General features: G+C 40.2%; 3 protein-coding genes across 5 annotated transcripts; 1 reads left to right on the top strand and 2 right to left on the bottom strand.

Annotated features, from left to right (window-relative positions):
* Nucleotides 1-5: 5 nt before the first annotated feature.
* Nucleotides 6-8,178, bottom strand: arih2 (ariadne homolog 2 (Drosophila)). Its single transcript, XM_077722945.1, has 15 exons — nucleotides 8,013-8,178; nucleotides 6,038-6,538; nucleotides 5,890-5,957; nucleotides 5,606-5,678; nucleotides 5,114-5,255; nucleotides 4,882-5,003; nucleotides 4,377-4,486; nucleotides 4,170-4,287; nucleotides 4,042-4,092; nucleotides 3,848-3,869; nucleotides 3,147-3,298; nucleotides 2,754-2,897; nucleotides 2,553-2,618; nucleotides 2,045-2,170; nucleotides 6-1,501 (listed from the first exon to the last, which is right to left on the bottom strand). Exons 2-15 carry the CDS (start codon nucleotides 6,296-6,298, stop codon nucleotides 1,430-1,432), a joined length of 1,527 nt encoding a protein of 508 aa, XP_077579071.1. The 5' UTR covers nucleotides 6,299-6,538; nucleotides 8,013-8,178; the 3' UTR covers nucleotides 6-1,429.
* A 631-nt stretch (nucleotides 8,179-8,809) lies between these two features.
* xpc (xeroderma pigmentosum, complementation group C) lies at nucleotides 8,810-15,924 on the bottom strand. Of its 2 annotated transcripts, none has more exons than XM_077710510.1 (14): nucleotides 15,283-15,924; nucleotides 14,665-14,931; nucleotides 14,497-14,593; nucleotides 14,078-14,162; nucleotides 13,685-13,842; nucleotides 13,301-13,421; nucleotides 13,129-13,218; nucleotides 11,518-12,354; nucleotides 11,286-11,446; nucleotides 10,789-10,870; nucleotides 10,411-10,542; nucleotides 10,075-10,244; nucleotides 9,642-9,735; nucleotides 8,810-9,563 (listed from the first exon to the last, which is right to left on the bottom strand). In XM_077710510.1, the coding sequence occupies exons 1-14, from the start codon at nucleotides 15,392-15,394 to the stop codon at nucleotides 9,225-9,227; spliced, it is 2,745 nt and encodes a 914-aa protein (XP_077566636.1). In that variant the 5' UTR covers nucleotides 15,395-15,924; the 3' UTR covers nucleotides 8,810-9,224. The 2 variants fall into 2 exon arrangements, with proteins under 2 accessions (XP_077566636.1, XP_077566643.1); XM_077710517.1 differs by lacking the exon at nucleotides 15,283-15,924 and adding an exon at nucleotides 15,046-15,067.
* On the top strand, nucleotides 15,837-23,321 carry LOC144186122 (SRSF protein kinase 3-like). 2 transcript variants are annotated; one of them, XM_077710537.1, is made up of 17 exons: nucleotides 15,837-16,238; nucleotides 16,649-16,745; nucleotides 17,556-18,673; nucleotides 18,786-18,894; nucleotides 18,978-19,065; nucleotides 19,231-19,318; nucleotides 19,410-19,516; nucleotides 19,655-19,820; nucleotides 20,100-20,125; nucleotides 21,102-21,194; nucleotides 21,335-21,368; nucleotides 21,437-21,643; nucleotides 21,866-21,963; nucleotides 22,043-22,150; nucleotides 22,220-22,289; nucleotides 22,359-22,451; nucleotides 22,530-23,321. In XM_077710537.1, the coding sequence occupies exons 1-17, from the start codon at nucleotides 16,229-16,231 to the stop codon at nucleotides 22,712-22,714; spliced, it is 2,697 nt and encodes an 898-aa protein (XP_077566663.1). In that variant the 5' UTR covers nucleotides 15,837-16,228; the 3' UTR covers nucleotides 22,715-23,321. The 2 variants fall into 2 exon arrangements, with proteins under 2 accessions (XP_077566663.1, XP_077566656.1); XM_077710530.1 differs by having other exon boundaries at nucleotides 16,646-16,745.
* The last annotated feature ends 887 nt before the right edge of the window (nucleotides 23,322-24,208 follow it).

Here is a 24,208-nt window from a genome sequence, read left to right as displayed (position 1 = left end):
CAAGATTTCAGTTTTTCAAAACTCTCTCAGTAACTATGTTTAGTATTAATGTACAAGCTTTGAAAATTACAGCACATTTTTGGTATCTTTTTCTTTATTCTTTTTTTTCCAAATGATCTATGAACAACCATTTTTCCACATCAACTATTGTGAACAATATGAGCAAGAAAGGGGAAAAGCGAGTTCAAAAATAACAAGATGGTGGTGGTAATTGCCTAGGAAAGGAAAGCATCCAAATGAGGGATAGGAGCACAATGGTTGTGTTTTGGAATTTATGGCTTGATTGTGTGTTTGTATGTCTGTGTATTGAGTTGCTCCAGTGGTCGGAGTAAATAACAATGAGTGTATTAATTATATCAAACCTGAAAACCCGGTTGGGGAACGTTTTTCCTTTCAGTGTATCATTCCATGTCCTTTGTCAGTGGCTGGTAAATTTAGGGCAAAATAGATAGGATGAGTACATTTATTATGATGTGAAGATGTATTTCTTTAAAGTTTTTAGGGGTGAGTAGGTTTTGAGGAATTTTTCATAGCAGAATTACATTACAGGCATGAGCAAACCCTCGTATGGGGGGCCTATCATCTGGGGTGATTTCAATTGGAAAATATAAAATAGTGGCTTTTACCCAATAGCCAAATTGTTTCACTTATATCAAAAGTGACCATAACAGCAGTGTCTTACTTGCAGTTGCACTAAGTCAAAAAAACAAAACAAAAAATCCAATTAAAGTGGGTTTATAGTGACCTCGAACAAAAACAACAACACTACACACATTCAACTTCGATTTCTTTTTTGTGTGATCACACATCATGCACATAGAAATGCTACATAATGTCTAAGTCATGGAAGGAAGATGTCCTTGCCTTGACTACCGTACTTAGAAATAAAATTAGCAAACTAACTAATAATAATAATGTATAATAATATGTATGTGACAAATACCACTGCCTCAAAATATCCACGTGGTCTTTCGGATTTAGCATTAGTAGCAAACTCTGAAAACCAGAAATAGATGTGTCAATTTTGGGTGATTTTTATGTGTGTGGGTCTGTGTCACCAGTGTGATTCTGAGCAGTATCAAGACAATTTTAGGACAGATTTTCTCTTAATGATGTGCTCCTATCAAGAGAACTCTAGTAATAACCTGGGTAATGATGTTGAAGCCAAAATACCGTCACAAAAAAAAAAAACATGAGGGAGGGCAATACAATCGTGCCATTTCATAAAGCTGCAGCATTTGGAGAGTGGGATAAGAAAGAGATGGGTAGAGAAAGCAAGTGGGTGGGTGTTGATTGATAAGGAGTAAGGGTGTCACTGTGACTGCACCCCAAGGATGATCACTGTTGGAAGTAATGGTGGAGCCCTGAAAGGACAAGAAGGAGAAAAGGAGGGAAAGAGATGCTGGTGCTCTGCAGTCCAAATACGGCTTCAGGTGTCGTGAAAGTCTTTCAGCAGTGTGCGTCGCCTCTGCTCAGCAATGTGCATCTGATTCTCCAGCTCCTACTCATACAAACAAAAGGAAGTTCAGAACGTTAGTGAGGTTAGATTTACACAACTTGCCTTAAAGAGAGACATTGCCTAATTTTGGGGCATATAGCATATTTTGAAGGCATATCTAAAACAATTTTGAGTTGATTTATGAAAGCTATATATTTCAGAAGAGTTAATTTAAACTTGTCAATGCATCGTCGTTTTAAACAGTAGGAAGAGACTTTTGTCTCTTTAAGAACCGCGCCCCTCTTCACAACGGCATGCTATCTGGCTTAATTTCCTTACACAGTCCAGACATTTATGACTACTATTGTTAATGTTACGCAAAAAGCTGTTTTGAGACCTTCTGTTGGCAAAAGTTTCAGCCCATGAAATCAAACGACTTCCGATGCACGTCACTCACGTAAAAATATACAACAAAATCAACTTTGATTTCACAATACATTTTAATTTTAATTCCGTAATATTAAAATGTATGATTTAATTTGCCTGTTACAACCTATCTTCAAATATAATGACTTTTTGTGCTTTATATGAAACATTCAATCTTACCCCTCTGTCACTGGCACTGAGATCCACCTCCCCTACCACCACTGCCCTTTCGTAGCTGTCAACTCTCTCCACCTTCCATGACAAGTTCTCGATCTCTGCCTCAAGCTGAGCCTGCTGATACTCAAACTGCAGCAAAAAAAAAGAAAAAAATCAACAAATAAGCATTTGTTTCTCTCTTCTCCATTTGCCACATCTCAAAACATATTTCAGCCACGGCAATTGGATTTTTTTGTTATTGTGGTTTATTGAGTCTTTGATCTTAGTTCTCAAAATGCATATTATTGTTCTCTATTCTTAAACTAAACTTGGAAATGATGTGTAATTTTACTGAATTTCTTAAAATGTTGCTGTACTAGAAAATAGCGAGGCCTACACAATCAAAATCCAATCCACGGTCACGCTTGTAGCGTGAATACTGTTGCGTCGCCGGTTTTTTTTTCGTTAGAAAAAGGCATTTTTTTTATATAGTAATGTGGGTGGAATACAAAACAAGAGAACAGTTCCTCACCAGTTTTTTGCGTGGGCCGGACATGTAATAGGCGTAGGGATACGTATACTGCAGTGTGTAGCGACACTAGAAGCAAAAAAGACAACATACAAGAAAATCAACTTTGATTTCATAATATTCTAATTCTATTCCTGCAATCTTAAAATGTATGATTTAATTTGCATGATACAACTCATCTTCAAATACAATGACTAAACACACCTTAGCTAAAAGCTTTGCAGCATTGTGAAGGTACTGCCAGTCAATCCAGGTTCCCAAATTGTTCATCACTCTCTCCTGGATTTTTTCCTGAATCCTCTGGTACGTCTGAGCTTCCAGCTGCAAGGACTTGTTATGGTTCTCCCACTTGTGCCGGAAACATAAAGACAATTTTTATAGAAAACAAGTGATCCCACAAGACAGTTTTATAAATTTCCTCTGCATTGAAATATTCGTGAACAGCCTAACAACATATCAACTTTCCACACTAAACCCAGTAGTGGGCAAACTATTCCACAATGGACTGCAGTGGGAGTCGGTTTGTTTTTCAATCCTACATATGTACATAAATTACACTGAGTCAGTCCCGCCCTCCCCCACAGTCTAAAAGCTCACCCTTTCAAAGTAGAAGAGGTATTTCTTGAGAGCTTCTCTGGCTTGAGCCTGCTGGCTCTGGTTGACGATATCGGGGTTTTCTTTATATCGACTGCACTCGTAATATTCACTGCCATGAGTCTTCCAGTCACCGAGACACATCCAGCAGAAGTCTGAAAATAAGAATGTTCACAAGACTATTAAAGCACAACTGAATGGCTAGACAAGGCTTCATTAATTAGTTAGGCTCTTTTTAGATAAGTATTATCAAGCCCCCCCCCCAAAAAAATAAAATAAAATTATGCTAACTGCAAGGGCAAAAGTAAAGCTTCATCTAATTGTGAGAAAAAATATTAAAAATAACATTTGAAAGAGTAAAATGTACTTAAGAGCAAAAATAACCAATAAAAAACATTTTTTTATACATTTTGAATTCACCAAAGTAGTGAAGGCACCCAATGATACGTTTTACTATTCACACAGCTTGTTTTGTGTACGACTAATAAGAGCGATAATCCCATTACAAACTTTCCCCGAAACATGTGGTGCCCACCTAAATACATTTGACATATAGGAACTGTATTGGATAAAGGAAAATGAAGATCATTTTTTTACCATTATATTAGCAAAACCCATAAGAAATGTGTGTTTTTTTAAAATAGTTTTTGTAAAAATATTATTATAATTTGGACAGAATTAAAAATGAGAAATAAAAGACTTACCATGTCTACACTTGGAGCATTGCTGAAACAAACAAGATGAGATGTGTTAATGTAAACAAACAACAATTTCACCAGAGGAATCAAACACGATATCAAATATTGAACAAAACATAAAATTAAAACGCTGAAGACTCCCACAAAGAGGATATATTTTCAATATTGCCCAGTTTTAGAGTTTTTTGACTGTCACTCACCATGTGATTGCATCCTCCATTCTTCTCAATGCAGATATTGCACTTTGGACACTGAAAGGTGACAAATAGTTGTTTCAGCTTTCAACCATTTTCATGAGTAATAAACTAAGATAGAAATCGTCTCATACATCTTTAGTGTGTGCGCTGATATAGTTGGCCGTCTCGGAGTCATCAGCACATTTTGTGAGCCATTTACGGATGGTTGCACAGTCTGTAGGTGCGTGGTACATCTGCCGGCATTTAAAACTATGAGAGGAAAAGAAAGACAATCGACATTTTCTAAATAACTAAATGGCATCGATTATTTGCAACGTGTGTTTGTGTAGTGAACTTACCAGAAGACCTCAGTGCAGCAGCTACACTGCACCCTACGTGCCCGTGGCTCCTGCACTTTAATAACGATGGGGCAGTCTGCTCCCGGACATAATTGCAATTGGAAGTGACTCTGCAGTTGAAGAAATGAAGATTAGGTCAAACTAAGTGGGATGTTTTATTACAATGCTATATAGCATAAATAGTTTACACAATGATTAGGGGGCAAGCAAAAAAAATGTGTTACTACAGTAATTCAATAAATTCCAAATCCAGTTTTACTGGAATCGTATAATTGCCACTCCGTCCAAAACAGATTTCTATTCCTGTCAATTAGATTAGATAACTTTATTCATCCCATATTTGGGAAATTTCACTCAATGGCAGCCAATAAATTGTAAATTCTTTCAAACTATGAACTGAGCCTTAGGGATAGCAAAAAAAGCACTTGTTTCCACGACGACAACAACAAAAAACAGGCAACGGGTGTCCTATGGATTAAGGAAGGACAGCCAAGAGAACACAAACCTCTACGTAGTCTCTGAAGAGGTAGCGTCTGTACTTGTCTTTCAACTCTTCTCCTGGCAGTAGAGGCAGGACAAAATCCTCTGGCATTTGCAGGGAGCAATCTTGTGCCATGCATGAGATGCCTGGGAGAAAAAAAAGAATCTGATTCCTTGAAAAAGCACAATTCCCCCCTTCAATTGTGTGCTGACATCTTACTAATAACTAGACACACACAAATATCATCCTGACTTACCTACTCCTATACCATCTTTGACCAATACAGTGCAATGCTGCTCCCAGCATGCTTTGCAGAATGAATGCTGGCAGGGCAGAGCGAGCAGGGAGTCTCTGCGTACGACTTGGAGACACACACCACATTGTAATGACTGAGGAGCCTAAAATAAACAGACACAACAACGTAAGTTTAAATACAGCTGTTACAATCAGGTTCATTTACAAACATAAGTCATGAACAGTTGAAACACACTGCACTGCTCAATTGGCAAGGAATTTCGATTTTGCATGAAAGTGAATATTGATTAAAAACACAGTAAAACAATTATTACATTTTTTGTGTGTGAGAGAATTTGAGGTAATAACAAGGAAAGGAGTGTCATCTGATTTTTTATTTGAGGGCACATAAATGGTTGGCAGCGCCCCTAGGTGATACAAACAATTATGTGCTTGAACTGGTCTATAGCAATATCCTAACCCTCCACCGGTAAGAGGTGTGTTCGTTACTCACAATGCCTGCTCTGCCGGTACTGCTAGGCTGAACCAGGGCATCTGACAACACCAAAGACGAATTGGACTTATTCCTGCACACAAGCATAGAAAGATGGTTAAATGGTGATTGAAGAATATTAAGAAGACGTGCTAAAGAAGTGGCAGGTTTTGTCGATTTGAATGTTTTTGGCACTGGTATTTTTTCTGTTTATTTGTTAAACTATTCATCTCAAAGAAAATTTGATTCCCCTTGATAATGATAATTTATAAAAAAAAAAAAAAAAATAGAAAACAGGATAATACCTGTCCAAAATTTGGGAAACATGCCAGTGAAAATGCACAAGTATCAGCTTCGCTACAGCTGGTGAAACCTGAAAAAGAGGGCGAGAGTAAGCGTGAGTAGAACAACAAGAATGAGTAGTGAAATAGATGCAGAGTAGAAAAGATCCACCTTCAGTGCAGCAGCCACAATGTTCACTTCTTCATTTAAAACCCACTGGCTCTCCTTGTATGTCAGGCAAGTGAATTGATACTCTTCTGGGTCAAAGGAGTCCGCACCCTGTTGCTCTACATCGCTGGCCACTCCGTCGTAATACGTTTCTATATCTCCTTGATCCTCTTCTTCCCCTCCGTCATCCTCTTCCTCTTCAGAGTTTACCCCAAAGTCTTCCTCATTGCTGTCAGACGCCTGGCTGTTCATGTCCACAGACATCCAGTCGACAGATTCGACCACCCGGACAGGTAGACAGGATGCCTACCTGTCGGATCCCTGCTGTTTCAATTGGGAAGAATGGCTTTCTCACTCCACCCTTAGCCTTACTGTCCAGAGACTCTTGGTCTGGAGCGCCTGAGCTGCTTGGAAGGCGAGCTCAGCAGCAGCGGAAGAAACAAAAAAAGTCACACTCCCCGTCACTCATTTGGATAGCTGGTTTGATGGTGATCCAAAGAAAAACTAGGGACAGAAGGAATGAAACAGGGGATCAATAATTTAATAATTATTAATAATTGTGCTTTGATGCCATATCGATAGTTCCTTGAGAGTGCCGACATATAACACACAAGTCATTTTTGTCTTTCTGGCCAGCACCAACCTGTGAGGTGCTTTCAGACTGTCCCAAGACTACTGTTTATACCAAACTTCATCACTTGAAGTCAAAGAGTATTTAAAAACTAAATAAGAATAAGAATACAAAACAGCTAGATAGAAACTCCACTAGTAACATTGAATCACACTGTTCACTCTGGGGCTTTTCTGCATACCTGTCAACTGGTACGTTCTCGCCGTAATTGGTACAACTGAAAGCCCATTTTTATATTGGTACGCTGTACACATGAAAATGGTACGCTAAACGGTGATTTTGAGAAAAAAAAATAAATTAAGGCACTTTCTAGCCATTTTTCACCATCCGCCATTGTTTCTTCCCGGAAACGCATGTCTGCCAAGTGATATATGTACCGGCGCCTCTGATTGGCTAAAAAAAAAAGATCATGATAAACATTTCGTTTTGTAACACTTTCACCATGTGATTTCCGTTTCCTGTTCCCTTGTTTATGTTTACTTTCATGTTCGTGATTTTTTACAAAAAAGTAAAGTGGTAAGATTTTCCATGTATTTATACATATATGTAAGGGCGAAAACAAAATTTGGTAAGATCACAAATGGTTCGAGGTTGACAGGTATGTTTCTGGCAAAGTGCAATATTACATTACAAAGTTAAAAGCATTTTTTTTAAATAGGTGAATTTGCATTAAGGGTAGTTTAAGTATGAATCTATAAAGTCTAACATGTACCAAGGTTGATTAAAGCCCAGACAAAGCTGCCAAAGGTCTTGGTGCCAGCCAGGCAACAGGCAAACGTTCCTGGTCCAGGCTAAAAATAGGCTCTTAAAACTGGGTGACACACATTTTGCTAAGCTAATGTATCGCGGCGACTCAGCAGAGTTTCATAATAATTGGACGAGGGAGGGTGTATAATGTTTAAAAGAGGTGAAACCAACGTGTCATGACTTGAATTCACACAATATCCTCATTTACCTCCATGATTTGGAATAATGTATCAAAATAAATACAGAGGTCCAAGCCAGTCCAGATATCAACTAGCCAATTGGAGTTAACTGGATTAGCCTCGAATCATTTGCATTTGAGGCATACAGTAACCCAGAATTTACACCATTTGGTTAAACGACGTTTTGATGATCTTTACGGGCAAAAAATAAATTCACGAGACAAATTCTAGCGAGTTTACAAGATTAATGATAACGCAATTGCTAGCTTCCTTTAGCATCTGATATCGGTGTGATGTGCTCTTGCCTACTCCAAATCCGTGGATTGAGATGTAAACAAGGCCGTCAAGAACTCGAGAGCCTTTGAATACTTTTAAAGACTGATACATCCATTAATTGTATAATAACTCAAGATAGATTTACCTCTTAGAGGACGACGGTCCTGGCCACGGTGACATTCATACGTATGTGTTTTAGCGGGTTAACTGACCACAAAGCCGATGCGTGTGTGTGCTTGTAGGCGGAAGATATGATACGTTCCATGTAGATAGACGGAGTCGGAAATTTCCAATTCCAATTGGAGAGAAACCTGAACGCAACCATTCCCTACACTTCACGATAAATATATGAATTAAAACATTTGTAAACTTTTGTTTTGCTAACTGTTGGAGTTTAAGATCACCACCACACCAACTAGTATAATGTTTCAGACGTTTGTGAATGGTAAGATTTTATTGTCAACACTGAACCCTACAAAATTATTTATGGACTGATTTATATTTATGGGACTTTCAACTTTGCACGCAAATTAGAAAGTAAATGGAGAGAAGAAGACATAACTGTTTATCAAACAATTCTCACCAAAATGCATGACATTTCATTTCTAACAGGAGAATCAATAGTTTGGTGGCAGCAATATAGTGAAGCGCCTTTGTGACGTCATAAAGCAGGGAACCTATGGCTCGGGAGCCATATGTGGCTCTTTTGATGGGTGTATCGGGCTCTCCGCGTTTTTAAATCATATTTTTTCTTCATTAGACTCTTCTGAGTGCATTTTCATTGATACTCATTGATTAGCAACTGTGAAATAATGTTCTCAAAAGAATTCACTTTTTATTTACTTTCAAAGTGGTGAAATGAATAATAAATGCTCACTTTTTCATGTATTTTTCCTTTTAAATTCTGAGTGTGGCTCTCAAGGAGGGAGAGAGAGCAAGATATTCAACATTATTCATTTTAATTGTATTCTATTTTATTTCACAATATATCAAAAATATTTTCTTACAAAAATGTAAATACAAGTGTCATCATCTCTTGAAATTAACAGTTCACAATGAACACAAGCGTGAAAAAAAAAGATCGTGGAAAAACATTTATAACTCCTTTATACTGGGCACAGCTATAAACACAAGCCAATAGAGCCAAATAATATACAAATCAAACTTCTGTGAGTATGTTAAACAATGGCATCTTTCATTCTGTATACAGGCAAATCTCCACATATAAAATGTGTTTGTTTTTATTTAGCAACCAATAAAATCCTGCATCTCAAAATGTGTGCATATGCAGTATTTGCATCTTGGAGTGAAAGTTGAGCAATGAAAAGTGACACGCAGAATCAAAGCTCCTGCCTCATCATACTTTTTCAAAGGGGAACAAATGTTTCTCTTTGCCTCTTCTCTCCCGCTTTGTCCTCTGCCCGTCAAAACTGCCTACTTTGTCCTCCTCTGCTTGCCTGTTTTGGGGCCAGGACATGGCCAATGTCTCTGACGCTGTTTTAGCTACAGAACTTTCCTCTCCACTCATTCCCCCCTCATCCGATGATAATCCATCACATTTGTCTCTTCCACCATTATGGGCACTTGAACCCCCATCACCCTGCGCCTTCTTGCCATAACGCCGTTGAAGACGTTCTCTGATCAGAAGGCCCTTCACTAGCAGTGTCCAATTGGAGATTGCCCTCTTTTCTCTTTTCTGAAAACCACAACACCATTCATCCAAATAATAAATAAAAAAATTCAATGACACTCCCACAAGGAGACACCTACACACCTCTTTGTCCCTTTGTTTTTGAAGCTCTTGTTCTTCCTCCCAGGCAGCTCGGAGGATCTCCTCGTGCTCCTCACACACAATGTAGCCATCAGTGCTGGAGAACACGTTAGAACCAAGTTAATAAATGTACAATACACCATCTATGAATCACTGAGGCCAAAGGAACTATCTTGTTTGTGTGTTTCTGACAGCAGGAGTATACACAAAATACATCCATGTCATTGCCAACTACGAAGAAAAAAAATATTGTTTTCATTGGATCAGTTACTCGTGAGGTAAGCTCAGTAAGACCAATATCCCTTCATAAACCAAACTTTCTTTGTGACAGTAGCATTTTCCACATGCATTTCCCCAGGGTACTTTGTTCTGAATTCCAGTGTGTGTGTGTGTGTGTGTTGTACAACCACATTGCATAATTAAGAGTATATCTTACACTGCATGTGAATATCCTCCATGGAAATCAAAGCCTGTAACGGCAGGGGCAGCATCCATATTTAGTTTCTTGGCCACTCGGTGCAGGTTGGGCAGCCTAAGATGGACACAGCCCACCGGTAGCATACAGGCCTTAAACAAGTAGACGTTCCCATAATCATTGCGGGGAACCTGGAGGCACCAAATGAAAGGTTGATGACAAAAGGAGAAATTTACACAAATTATTCTATCGGAGTTCATTTCTTCATAGAAATTCATTTGTTATATATACTTTACATCCTTTGGCATCTCAATATTTCAAATGGGTAACTTTCCCATTTCAGTAAAAGATGGTTACCTTTCCATCAACAGCTATAGGTGGTTGATACACCTCCGTTTGCCATTCTCCAAACAGAGCCAGGTCATTTTGATCCTTTGGCTCAGTCATCATTCGAGCTTTGCGGGAACGATTAGAGAAGCCCTTCACCATCTGAAGTTAAAAGGGAATGTCATTTTGGTATTTATTCATTCAATGACTTGAATATAGAGTTCATACCCAAAACATTAAAGGCTTATTATCAGAGATTTTAATTAATGTACATCTAATGTGGCATACTGGTAATTCTTACGTTGCGTGGTGTCATTACATTTGTTAAAAAAAAGAAGAAATAAAAAAAAAAGTTTTTTTTTTTTAAATATTGGAACATATTAAAATATATGCAGAAAAACCTCTCACTTTGAATGGTATCTCTCCAATTCTGACAGTCTGTGCCTCTTTCAGCCACGTGTCTTTAGAGTGTAGAGTGTGCACACAGTCTCTAACACAAAAAAACATGATTATAGTTGGTAAGATTTACCTGAAAATGATACTGTTTTACTGGATCGGCTCCAAAAATAACAATAGCAAAAAAATCTGGATCAACATTAAAAATGTTACAAATAATGTCCATTTTTTGGAAATGTTTATTAACGAGGATTAGGGTGCATTAAAGACTAAATTAGGATGAAGTCCCTCTCAGCATAAAGAATCATGTTTAACAAAAGAAAAATTGTCACACAATGTGCTCACAAGCAGTCATTTTTTCTGTAATTTTTTTTCCATTCTCATAGTTCAAAGAATTTGCATTTTAGATTTTTTTTAGCAATGACTTTACACAGTTATTTATTAAGTTAATTCTTAGTCATATTTTAAGCAATCCACAATGCAACACACGCCTGAAGAATATGACTAACCTGGAGTACACAGGCTCCCCTCGGCAATATCCAAGGACCGCAGCTGTGTCAGGATATATGGCTTCATACTTAAGCAGGTGCCTCTTTAATGCATACAGTGGATGGTTCTTATATTCACCAACAGAGATTGGCAAGGGCTTGTTTAGCAGCTTCTTCTGCATCTGAATGGGCAACAAAATGGATCTAGTTGAGGATTCCCTAAAACCATATCTCTTCTATAATAATAGTTTACCTCCTTATCTTCCTTAACGTCATGTTCATCTTCTGGTCTTAGAAAAGGCTGCAACGTCTCCACCCACCACTCCTCCTCCACACGCCTCTTTCTAGTCGAAGTCATCCAAGTGGGGTCATATTTACGGCCAAGATCCTTCACAAAGCCATCTCCGTCCACTCCTACTATATACGTGATTGGGCGTGTTGCATTTTGGGAGCAAAGGTGAGGCGGTCCCACTCCATGCACCACATCAACACACACCCAAGTGGATGTTTTGTCGATAAACACCTCCAGCCACTCGTCGGCTCCAACGCCGCTGTTTTTCTTTGTGTTCACTCGGTTTGATTTGCTGCTGACCGATCCTTTTTCTTTCTCCTCATGATTCTCCTCTTCTTTCGCTAAACTGTTCATTTTCTTCTTGGTTATATTGTTATCATTTTTATCTTTTCTTTTGATTCTTTCCTTCACCTTTGCTTTTTTGGCAGGTTTAGTCTCACTCTCTGAATCTTCACTGTCATCCTCACCAGACATGTGAAAGTCATCATCACTAAGTTCTTTATCATGATCACTGTTGCTCTCTTCCTTGTAGCTGACTTTTGAGGCAATGCTGCGTCGTTTGGAATTCTTGGGTCTTGGACCTCCTGGCGATGCAATTTTCTCGCCCCCTTCTTCAGGCTCCTCCTTAAGCGGTTTCCTCTTCACTTTTTTCGGTTCCCTGCCATCGACATTTGTTTCTCTTTGGGCTGGCCTCTTAGTGCCTGGAGAGACTTTCTGTCGCGGTAAATTGGTCTTGGGTGATCCTTGGCCTTGATGTGTCTTTTCTGGCAAGACAGAGGAAGGTGTGGCTGCTTTGCCCTGGTGACAAGACACAGTTTAAAAATTATCTGAACAGTAAAGTCCAACATACGTGAAATTTGAGATTTGACAAAAATTTTGAGCAAATATTTGCCTTGAGATATGAGCATACGAGACAGCCAGGTGGGCGGGTTTGCGAGAGGCTGCTTATGATAACAGCACACTGCGTCTCCCTCGCCTAGAGATATTTATGAGACCTGGGCGTAGAGATTGCATTTTATACTGGAGATAGCGTGACCGAGTCGAGAATCTGTGAAAAAGCCAGCGGAATCTACATGGACTTGAAAGCAAAGCAAGCATCTGAAAAAGACACCAGCAAAATGTTTCAAAGCGAGTCGTGGCTGGTTCGACAATTAAAAAAAGAAAAAAAAAACACTAGATAGGTATTTGTTACTCTGTGAGTAGGTGGTGATTTAGAACCAATAACCTGTGTTTTTTTCCATTGTAATATTCAGTTTTTTTGGCGTTTTTTTCAGAGAGTGGGAATGAATTAATTTGTATTTAGTTCATTTCTATGAGAAAAGTTTATTTGAGATACGAGTAAATTGACATACGAGCTCGGTCTCGGAATGCATTGAGCTCGTATCTCAAGGTATTACTGCATAAAGTGTTAGTACCATTGTAAAGTGTGGTCATAATAGTAATCAAAATATTGGAGAAAATATAGACCAAATGCAAACATAAAGAGGAATTAAACCATTTGTTTTTCCCCTTTAGTGAGTGCTTCTCATTTTATGCTTTTCAAGTATCACTCTGTTATAATTGTATTGTTACCTTAGCTGGAGGATGTTTGAGCGGAATGGGTTGCAGAGAAAGAACCAAGCGGCAAAATAGCTGCAGCGACCTCAGGATCAACAAGAAGAGCTACATAAAACAGACAAGAGTAACATGCAATCAATATTCCTTTGGAACAATTAATCCATCGCACTTGTAACGGGTGGATTACATGGGTCATCTCCTGATGGTTCTTTGCAGAGACGCTGGCGAAACGTCTTGCGAGCAGAGAGTGCGGGTCTGGCCGCTCCTCATAGGGAAGACTTGGGTTAAGGGTAAAAGTTGCTTGAAACCTAGAAGGTGCAATGGAAATTACTGTAAACTATACCAATTTTTGTTTCTCATAAATTAAAGGCAAGAGAGGTTATAAATATTTGGACTCAAAGCAATTATTAGCATTTTTTTGTTTGTGAGGATTTGAAATGGGATCAGGATTACCTATTTTTTGCAATTTGTGTATCTTGGCTAGGAAACAGAGTACATTGGTACCCTTGTTAGGAAAAACTTTTCTAAAAATGTGATGTAACTACACACTGCATGATTAATGTATACACACCATTTTAGCAGCCCAGAGACATAGTTCCAGTCTCTGCGTTCTTGGACAACTGCAAGAAAGTGAGCTGGGAGCATCGATAAAGCAACGGCCATCATGTTAGGTTCACTGCACAGACGGTTATGGAACATCCCACTGGCTAACAGACACATTAGGTGCACCTAAGACAGCATAAGAAAAAAACTTTAAACCACCCCAAAAAAATAATGTACAGAAGACAGCTGAGAAGATGCTTACAACAAGTGTGTGTGTGTGAAAGTGTGTGTGAAAGTGTGTGTGTGTGTGTGTGTGTGTGTGTGTGAGTGTGTGTGTGTGTGTGTGTGTGTGTGTGTGTGTGTGTGTGTGTGTGTGTGTGTGTGTGTGTGTGTGTGTGTGTGTGTGTGTGTAGAGAGTCACCTTATGTGTGTCTACTAGCAAGTCCTTCTTATAGCGGTTCATCATTCGTTTCAAGTACATCTCAAACTCTGCTGCCTTCTTCTGCCTGAGAAATGACAAATGACGATTAGTCACAGATGTAATATTATAACAACATTTAAAACCAACATTAAGAAATAGTACTTTATATTTTATTAAGTATTTTCATAGGAAAGATATTCACTCAAAGAATATTCTCTGGTATATCTCTGGTCTATTTTAACTGCAATATTCGAGGGATTGCTGTATCTTAAAATAAGACATGCATGGACACACGTGACTCAGGGGTTATGGTCAGGTGCAGTGTATTTAAAGAGTTTTTTCTTAAATTTAGAGAGATTTGGGTTGTATGGTTTATACTCAGTTGCATTCTACATTGCAGAAATGATGGTATTACTCACTTTTTCCTCACTTCCGGGGTTTCAATTTCTATCTCTACAGGCTGAGAGGGCAGGACCAGTTCTGGAGTTTTTGCTGGACTCAGAGGCTCAGCCAGTTCTCAGAATACAGAAAAATGCATTAATTGAATATCAAGGTCAAGATGACCCAACTTTTTGGCTTTTAATCACCTTCCACTTCCTCCCAATCATCTTCCTCTTCTTCACTCTCTTCTGCACTCTCTTCTTCCATTTTGTTGTCTATCACCGGGGCTACAGAGCTCATCATTTTATCACTATTGTGTTTGTTCCGTGTTTCGCTCATCTTCACCGGTGACCTAACATGTTTGCTGATGATGATGCCAGCAGCCCTCTTCGAAGTGACATTTTCAGCACGTGTAGCACGTGGCTTTTCAATGACCCTCCTTTTGAGCGTCTCTTCTTCTGGATTTTCATCACCTGGCATAATAGTGGTATAATTAAATACTGAGGAACTGAGGAATAGAACATAGGTAGACATTTTATTGAAGAGAGATAACAGAGTAAAAATGGCAAAGAGCATTCAAAGCATACCAACAGTGTTATGATAATGAAGATACGAGTTGGAATTGGATCAGTGTGTAGAGGTGCTATACCCCGTGATGAGGAGTGGGGTCCTGACAAGTTTTGTAAAACACAGATTTTTTTAAATAATTTGAATGGAAATCACGTTCAACTTTCAGTGTAATGATAAATGAACTTTAACGACTATGCAAGGCACTTTTTTATTGATGTGTACCAGTAAAGTCATTAAATTTTGTAAATGATTACCTGCAACTTTTTTCTTTGCGTTCTTTTTTGTCCTTCTACCATTTGTCTTCATCACCTGCTTCAGTTTCTTTGTATCGACATCTGCCTGCTTACATCCACTCCTCTTTGCCATACTGATTTAGTGTTTGTCCGACTTTTTTTTCTTTAATGAAGTTTTTAATAACACACGAACGCACGCGTAATTCCCCGCGTATATTTAAGCTTTCAATGTCACGAAAAAGAAGTTATCTAACATTGCAAAGCCTCTTTGATAACACTCCAGATGAGACCATTCGTGAGGGGGGCGGGTTATTGTGGCGCTTCCGGTTACCGCCCTCTTCACCCACTTCTTCTTCGTCTTTTTTTGGTTTGTTTTTACGATTTTGCGTGCTCTACCAGTGGCCAAACTATGCATTACACCAGTGTTAAGTTACATCCGATTTTTGAATATAGGTCAAAACTTTACTGAGGTGAAATGAACACAGTTAAATCGATTTTTCAAATGTGATTCTATTATCAGTTATAATTTATTAATTTAAATAGTCCCGTTCGCTCTACATCGCGCATGCGCTAACCAAGCCGGGTGTCGGGTGTCTGGCTGTCAGCTGCTGTTATGGGCTGAGAAAACCCGCATCAAGAGTAACACACCAAGAATAACCTTAGAGGTGCTGCACCAGACACGCCACTTAAGTGCTACTAACCGGACAGTGGGTGAAAAACGCTTTTGTGATCTGGTGCTCCGCGATTTACCAAGGCTCAAACGTCTGCCAGGCTAAAGTGACAGCACGGCGTCAGCTGGTGAGACAAGCCACCCCACGGGCCAGCTGAGACCATGTTCCGGTTCTGACCCCAGTAACGTCGGGAACGGGAACCACTTGAAATCGGACGGACTTTTAAGCCTATAGTTAACGAAGGCTAAAGGCCAGCGGTCAGCCCAGGGAGAACCCGCTCGGGTTCGGCAACCACAATGCTAATAGGTAACGTATAATGGGTTCGATGTCTCGGTTGTGTGATTTTTGTGCTTTCACCCGTGCGTCTAAATGTGCTCGTGCGCAGCTCAACATGTTAAGCGCTAACCAGCTGCAACAGTTCCGACGGAATAGGACGATGGCCAGTGACGTCACTTCCGTTTGTATTCCTGGACATAGTGAATATAAATGTAGTATTTGATTTAGATTTCATATTCGTCTCATGTAGGTGTGAGCATATATTTATTAATATATTTTATTCAGCTGACTTGTAGTTTAGGGCTGCTTTTTAAAGAATTTTCTTCACTTGATTGCTTCGTCCCACCTGTCAAAACATGTCAGTCATCTTCTGCATTTGGTTGGAGGCATTGTTCCCTATGGCTGTTTTCTGACCACATTTGTGTTTTTTTTCCCAGCAGCCTCCAGTGGAATGGCAAGTGAAAGTCCTGCAACTGGCACCAAAAAGCACAGGCGTCGAGGCAAAAAGAACAGAAGGGTCCGCACTGAGGAGGCCTGGTGAGAGAATTGCACGTGGACTCTAGATTTATGAATGGTTGCGTGTTCTCGGCACGCGTTGCCAATGTGACTTGCACACCGTTAACTCTGCTAAGCATAGCTTGCCTGTCCAGACCCCCTCCCAAAAGTTGAGTGCTAACCGAGATGGTGTCCAGCTGACTCAGAGAGGGTTAGTTGTCAGGGCAGTCAGTTACAGCCAATAATAGAAGCACATGTTGATTTCAGAACACAGAGACAAGACATACACTTACTCTCCAGTACATTGACTTAGTCCCACACAATGATTTGGTACCAACTAATAGCGGAGTTTTTTCCCCTGGCGTTTTAGTGATTATACTGATATTTTTGGGGACACTTGTTATATGTACAAAGCATCCTTCCTTAATTATTTTGGCTAAGACCTTCAGTGTGCGCAACACACACCCTTTTAAATAGGCTGAAGCTCAGCCGATTTGTACGGTTCCAATAAAAATAGCTTTCTCTGCTGTATTGATGTTGATTGTTGCTTTCCTGAACATATTCTGCTGCAGTAGCAGTTTGCCCTCAAATTCTTGAACAATTTAGTGTTTTACTTTTTTTTTAAAGAGAAATGAGACTTTGCCATCAATGAATGCCGCATCATGTCTGTACTCTTCCATAGCACTCAATGAAGAGTCCCATAGAGTGGTACAGAGTGCTGTATTTGTTGTTGCTATTAACAATAAAAAAACTACTAGTTGCTGGAAGTAGTGGTGCCCTGGCAATGATATTAATCATAAAAAAAAATCTTTCAGCAATTTTTGTTCTTCATTAAGGGTTTGTTTCTTCTAGCTCTGATGGGCTATGTGACAGACCAGTACCGCAGACACAGGAAGACCACTCCGACTTCACTCCCAAAACAGCCCCACCTCAACAAAGTACATGTAGTGATGTCCAAGAAGTGAACCCCAACTCTCTGCATATATATTCCCCTGATGGAAACCCCCAAAATACAGAGTTACCTCATACCCCTTATACTTCCCTTCAGTGTCCTGAAGATGTTCCTCACAGTGCCAAGTTCCTCTCTTTCACCCCTGTGACGGTGACACACATAAGCCAACCATCTGAAGACCCTAGCCAGAGCCAGCCACCTAATGTTCCAGCTCAGATTCCCGTCCACACCAAATCGCTTCCTGTTTTACTTGAGGAGAGGGATTTACTATCTGTCCCATCTCAGAGCCCTTCCCACAGTCAGTCATTTCCTGACCTAGATCAGAGTCCTACCAAGAGCCAATCACGTCCTGTCCAAGCTAATAATGCTGCCTACAGCCAATCGCCTCCTGTCCTTGATCACGGTCCTTCCAATGCCCAACCACCTCCTGTTTCACCTCCGAGCAGGCATTTTCTCCCTGTCCCATTTCAGAGTCCTTCCCAAAACCATCCACTTCCCTGCCTATCAGGGGGGCAGGCTTTTCCTGTCTCATCTCAGATTACCAACCACACCCAGTCACTTCCTTTCTCTTCTCAGAGCCCCGCCCTTTGCACTAGCCAATCACCATTAAGTGTCGGTATAGAAATGCAGTATGATTTGTCCACTTGGACTCATTTAACATTTGAAAATTCCAAAACTTCTCTAGCAACAACAAAAACCTCCATCTTGCCCCCAACTAAAGCCTCTACTACACCTCCAATAAGCCCTCCTGACCCAGACACATTAATGCTTCCCTCTGGAGCCTTCACCCCCAGTGTCTCCTCCTCTAACCTATACTCCCCCCTTTGCTCCTCCGCCTCCTTCCATTCAAACTCAAACCCAACACCTTCAACATCTGTGACATCGTCAGTGCCAATGTCCACTCCCATGCCACCGCCGGCCGAAGAGAGCCCACAATCTACGGAGTCAATTCTTCCCCCTGCACAGCTTCTAGGCTCTGATGATGAAGAGCAGGAAGACCCATCAGATTACTGTAAAGGTGACAGTCTTAATAATAATAATAATACATAATAATTTTAAATAAACATATGCAGGTAATTTGATCTCATCAGACGGATGCACTATTTACATTTCTCGTCATTATTTTCCAGGTGGTTACTACCCAGTCGCTATCGGAGACCTCTTTAATGGGAGATACCATGTGGTTCGCAAACTTGGCTGGGGACATTTCTCAACTGTCTGGCTCTGCTGGGACCTGCAGTACGACTTTGAACAGTTTCCCTTGTTTTCATAACTCCACCCTCTTCCTAGTTCTCTGACCGCCTGTCTGCCCATTGTTCCAGGAAGAAACGCTTTGTGGCTTTGAAGGTGGTGAAGAGCGCCCCCCATTACACCGAGACGGCAGTGGATGAGATCAAACTGCTTAGATGCGTGAGTGTCAAGCCTTGGACCATCCCATCCCAACCCTTGGCTATTAGCTCTTACTACAAAATCTAGATCTTCATTTGTTATTGGTGTCAGTCTATAAATAATAATTCATTTGGTCTGATCATGACAAAAAAGGATAAAGCCATCACAGTATTCCTCTGTGTCCAGGTGAGAGACAGTGATCCTTCTGATCCCAACAGAGAGATGATTGTCCAACTGATTGATGACTTCAAGATTTCTGGGGTCAACGGTGTGCGTATCCTTCATTCTGTCTACTTTCTCTGACTGTGTCTGATTCTCTGACCATGTCTACCTGCCAAGCCTTTGTTTTCCTCAACCATTGTTAGATGTGTGTATGGTCCTGGAGGTTCTTGGTCACCAGCTGTTAAAATGGATCATCAGATCAAACTACATGGGTCTTCCACTGGTATGCGTCAAAAGCATCATCAGACAGGTAAAGCACATGCAAGACAAAAATAACTGTTTACTGCTGCAGATGTAGATCGAGAAGAGAATTCCAATCAGTTTTGTACTGCAGGGTTTTAAACTGTAAGTGCATGTCACAGACTGGATAATGTGTCTGTTTTGGCAGGTTTTACAGGGTCTGGACTACCTACACACAAAGTGTAAGATCATCCATACAGACATAAAACCAGAGAACATCTTGCTCGACGTGGATGAGGTCTATATCAGGAGGCTGGCTGCCGAGGCCACCGTCTGGCAGAGAGCAGGAGCCCCACCCCCTTCTGGGTCATCAGGTGATTGGCAGTCTCAGATTCATTCGAATCTACCGATGCAATCTATCACTAATCTATCGATGCATCTCTCACTTGCATCTAAGTGTCCTCACATTCAGTTTGGACATGCTCTCTGGTCTTTGGCCATGGTCTTTGGTGCCTGACTTGTTGTCTTGTTGCAGTTTTTTAACCTCCAGCTCCTGCTGTTTTCTGTACTTTCCTATTGTTTTTCTCATGTTCTACTGCCTTTTTCCCTGTCTCTGTTTTTCATCCTTTCTTTCTCTCGATGTATCGCTCCAGTCAGCACGGCTCCCCGGGACATCCAGGTAAGTGTCCGGCTGTCCCGCCCACTCTGTATAGTGATTGGTTGATCTGCCCTGTTCTTTATTTTTTATCTTTGACTGATTGGACCAAATGCAAGTGAGCAGTCTGATTGATGCATGTCATCATCATCACCAACACCATGCAAACCCCTTACTCACAAGCAGATCTACACCAAGCTACTTGGTCAGAAGCAGCTGGCATCCACCTTTGCTTTTTCCCCAATTTGCTTTCGCTCCTTTACATAGCCCTCCTTTGCTCATGGACTTAGTTCACACTGCTACTCTTTCACCTCACTGTCAGATTAACTAACATATTTATTGATCGTTACATAGTGATTGCATTCACCAGCACAGCTAAGCCCCGGTTTACGATATTGGGTCTTATTCCCCAACAGTGCGTATGGACAATTTTGTTCTTGAATTTCGAGTTATTGAATGAGAAATCGGTAATTCATTTATGCCTTTGTTCTTTAACTGATCTGCGCTGTAAAAAAAAATCAAATTTAAGGTGCCCTTAAATGATGTTTACGTTCATATTATTTGTAAGACTTATATTTTTGCAGTGGGTGTTGTAGTCATTCCTTACTAAGGACATTAACAACTAGTAGTTTGAGTGCCATCATCTTTTTTCTTAACATTAGAATGGAGTCATTATTAACTTCAATGTTATGTATAGAGTCCCTGTGATTAGCAAACTGTCTCATTTAAACAGTAATAAAAGATTAAGAATGTTCTTAAAATTTTGAAATCTTTCCAATTGAAATATCAGCACATTCAGATTACAGCGTGGTGGCATGAGTTTGCCATTTAGAATGAATTCTGATTCACACAGAAATATCTCAGTCCCTCGTGTGGCGTGATAGTGATTTTACATATTGCCTTTATTTGTTCACCGGGAACATTTTTTATGCATTAGTGAATGAGGCAAATTAGTTTGATCACCTTGTTTATGTCTCTGTGTGGGTGCATATGTGTGTAGGCTGGTAAAATATCCAAAAACAAGAAGAAAAAGTTGAAGAGAAAAGCTAAGCGGCAAGAGAAACTGTTAGAGGAGAGACTAGTGGACATTCAGGTACATTAGCATATCATTACATAGTATTTTACAAGTAATATTAATGTACCTCTAACAAGTACTATTTTATTACATTACCGTCATCCTATCAATTGCCTTATTGATATCATAATGAAAATGTCTCACTTTTTTTTTTTAAGAAATTGGATGAGGAAACCATCACACACACTAACTGTGAGTACGTGCCATCATTTAAGACATGTGATTGTCGAGTTACAATTACATGTTTTTTGCTCGGACAGCCCCTCCAGCTGTGAATGGCAATACAACCAGTGACCAAGGGAGCCCAATGTCATCTTGTTCCCGGTTGGAGGACAATTGTAATGGCAACGGTACAGGGCGATTTTCCAGCCCTGCCTCGGCTGCATCGGGGTTCTCAAGCTCTGTGATCTCAGCCACGTCTGAATCGACAATTTCCACTCGGTCAGGATACTCCAGTGGACAAGACTGTGAGAACACACTCTTATCTTGGGATGCCAATTGACCTTTCACCAAGCGCTCCCCTTTTAGTGTTGAACATGAGGCTAATGCTTGACTTTATTACATTGAATTAAGATGCCAAAAGCTCAGCTAAGGGTAAATTGTTCTAGCCCCATATTAGAAATGTTAAAAAAGCAAATGGACAGTGCTTGTCTAACTGTTACGGTTTGTATTTATGCTTGTGCACTCAGTGTTTAGTGCGATGGACTTTGTCCTCAGTCCTCTTGACCCTCAAAATGCTGACAAGCTGCGAGTGAAGATTGCAGATCTGGGAAATGCTTGCTGGGTGGTGAGGTTCTTTATGTTGTTTATGCCTCTCTCATTTTTGTTAATATTGGACTAATCACTGCTATGCCTCCCCTCACCAGCATAAACATTTCACTGAGGACATCCAGACAAGACAATACCGAGCTCTCGAGGTTCTGATTGGAGCGGAGTATGGAACACCGGCTGACATTTGGAGTACCGCTTGCATGGTATCTTTACACAAGCACACACAAAAGCAAGTTTGTGTTGTGTTTGCACTTATGTTTTGAATTTTTCAGGCGTTTGAGTTGGCCACCGGCGATTATTTATTTGAACCTCATTCAGGCGAAGATTACACAAGAGATGAAGGTAAATGTGCCACGACAGCTCCTCATCCACATTAAGTTCTGAGAGTGAAATCTGTTGGTTTGTATTCAGATCACATCGCTCACATCATTGAGCTTATGGGTGCCATTCCTTTGCCTTTTGCCTTATCTGGCAGATATTCCAGAGAATACTTCAACAGAAGAGGTGAGTACACACATTCATCCTTTGCGCATGTGTAAAATGTTTTGTCTATGACCTATATGACCTATTTTTGGACACCAGGTGAACTCCGCCACATCTCTAGCCTGAAACCATGGGCTTTGTTCGAAGTCCTCCTGGAAAAATACGAGTGGCCGTTAGACCAGGCCGCTCAATTCAGTGACTTCCTATCCAGCATGTTGGAGCTGGAGCCAGATCGCAGGGCGACCGCAGCCGAGTGTTTGCGTCACGCCTGGCTTCGGCCATGAGCACCTACGTACTGTATGTTGTGGGGCGTCATGGCGACCGATGTTCCTGTAGATGGGATTCTTTGATATCGCAGCCACCCACCAGTTGACTTCAATGTCGCAGATGAACTGAGATTTGTCAAGTCACGAGGTGCGTTCCAAACACGGCAGCTGCAACAAATTCATACTTGCTTTCTAGCTTGGCTTCCTCAAAATTGTGTGTGTGCCATATTGTCTCGCAAAATGTCCTTTGACACAATGGGCTACAAGGCCATACATGTTGAGAACACACCCCAATAGACTCTTTGATTCTTTTCTGGAACTCTGCTGAATTGTGTTGATATGAGCCTGTGTTCTTGTCACCACCAACAAACAACCTGCTGTTTAGATGAGCTTCCTGTCGTGAATTCCTAGTGCCTTCGAATCCGCCCAGATCCTCGACCACCTCACAGTGACTTTTTTTTTCTACTTAACCACCATTTGTGTGAAATGTTTCTTCTGTACAATAATAGGTGCTTTAATATTGCACCTTTGACATGTTGGCTCAGACACCTGATAAAAAAAAACGGCAAATACAAAGGCAGAGCTTAAAAACACTTATAAAAATATTTTCAATTTCATTTCTTAATCTGCTTTATATTCATGTCCTTTTTTTAAACATTTTTTTTCTGTTGTTAAAACTGGTGAACCTTTTTGCATCCTGTGCAAATACAGTACAGGGTTGATATTGGAAATGTGCAAGTAGCTAACCTCACTTTACATTAAAAGCAGTAATGGCACGGTTAAAAAAAAGCACCATGTATTAATTACAATTTTACAACAAGAAGTTATTTGGAGTTTTCTCCTCTGAGACTTTACATCTCAGTATATTTTCAGAGTATTTTTATGATTAATAGATTCATAACATAATAGACTTTAGTTAATGTTTTTATAAATTTTAAACCACAAGAGGAGACATTTGAGATTAGGATAATCTCATCACATGCATAGCTCATAAACGGTGGGGTATAAATGCAAAGCTCTTGGAAACATTTCCACAAAATGGATTTCCTCCCCTTTGTAAGGACTTTCAATTTGGATTTGCAAAATTAGATGAGTATTTTTCCTGTTAACCTCTGTGTTTAAAATAGTTGACCTTAACCAAATATACAATTGTGTTTAAAATTATTCATCTCCCGCTTAAGACTCTAAAAACTTAAATAAACCAGAGGAAACCCATGCAAGCCTGAGGAGAACATGCAAACTCCACACAGCGAGGAACAACCTGGGATGGAACCCTCAACTTCAGAACTGTGAAGCCGACGCGCCAACCACTCGTCCCATGGGGCCGCCAATTGGATTTATTTCAACACAATAGGAGATGATCATGGCAGCAATTTAGATCAATGTCCGGTGCGTAAGCAGGATCCCTCCAGGATATGGTAAAAAAAGCATCAATGTTAGCCAGACATTTTAACTAGTCACATTTCCATTCTATAGTGTGTGGCATTATTTAATGACAATTATATGTACGTA

This window comes from Stigmatopora nigra, chromosome 1 (assembly GCF_051989575.1).
Source record: "Stigmatopora nigra isolate UIUO_SnigA chromosome 1, RoL_Snig_1.1, whole genome shotgun sequence".
NCBI classification, from domain to species: domain Eukaryota; kingdom Metazoa; phylum Chordata; class Actinopteri; order Syngnathiformes; family Syngnathidae; genus Stigmatopora; species Stigmatopora nigra.
This window is presented reverse-complemented; position numbering and strand designations above follow the sequence as displayed.

Coding starts and splice junctions, on each gene's coding strand:
- arih2 (XM_077722945.1), bottom strand. CDS start 6,298: ATGTCTGTGGACATGAACAGCCAGGCGTCTGACAGCAATGAGGAAGAC. Junction 5,256..5,605: donor GTACCGGCAGAGCAGGCATT/GTGAGTAACGAA, acceptor TGTTTATTTTAG/GCTCCTCAGTCATTACAATG. Junction 4,487..4,881: donor TCTTCAGAGACTACGTAGAG/GTTTGTGTTCTC, acceptor CTTCAACTGCAG/AGTCACTTCCAATTGCAATT.
- xpc (XM_077710510.1), bottom strand. CDS start 15,394: ATGGCAAAGAGGAGTGGATGTAAGCAGGCAGATGTCGATACAAAGAAA. Junction 13,422..13,684: donor GTCTCTGGGCTGCTAAAATG/GTGTGTATACAT, acceptor TGCACCTTCTAG/GTTTCAAGCAACTTTTACCC. Junction 13,219..13,300: donor ACCATCAGGAGATGACCCAT/GTAATCCACCCG, acceptor TGTTTTATGTAG/CTCTTCTTGTTGATCCTGAG.
- LOC144186122 (XM_077710530.1), top strand. Junction 18,895..18,977: donor TGGCTCTGCTGGGACCTGCA/GTACGACTTTGA, acceptor CCATTGTTCCAG/GAAGAAACGCTTTGTGGCTT. Junction 21,964..22,042: donor TGGGAAATGCTTGCTGGGTG/GTGAGGTTCTTT, acceptor TCCCCTCACCAG/CATAAACATTTCACTGAGGA.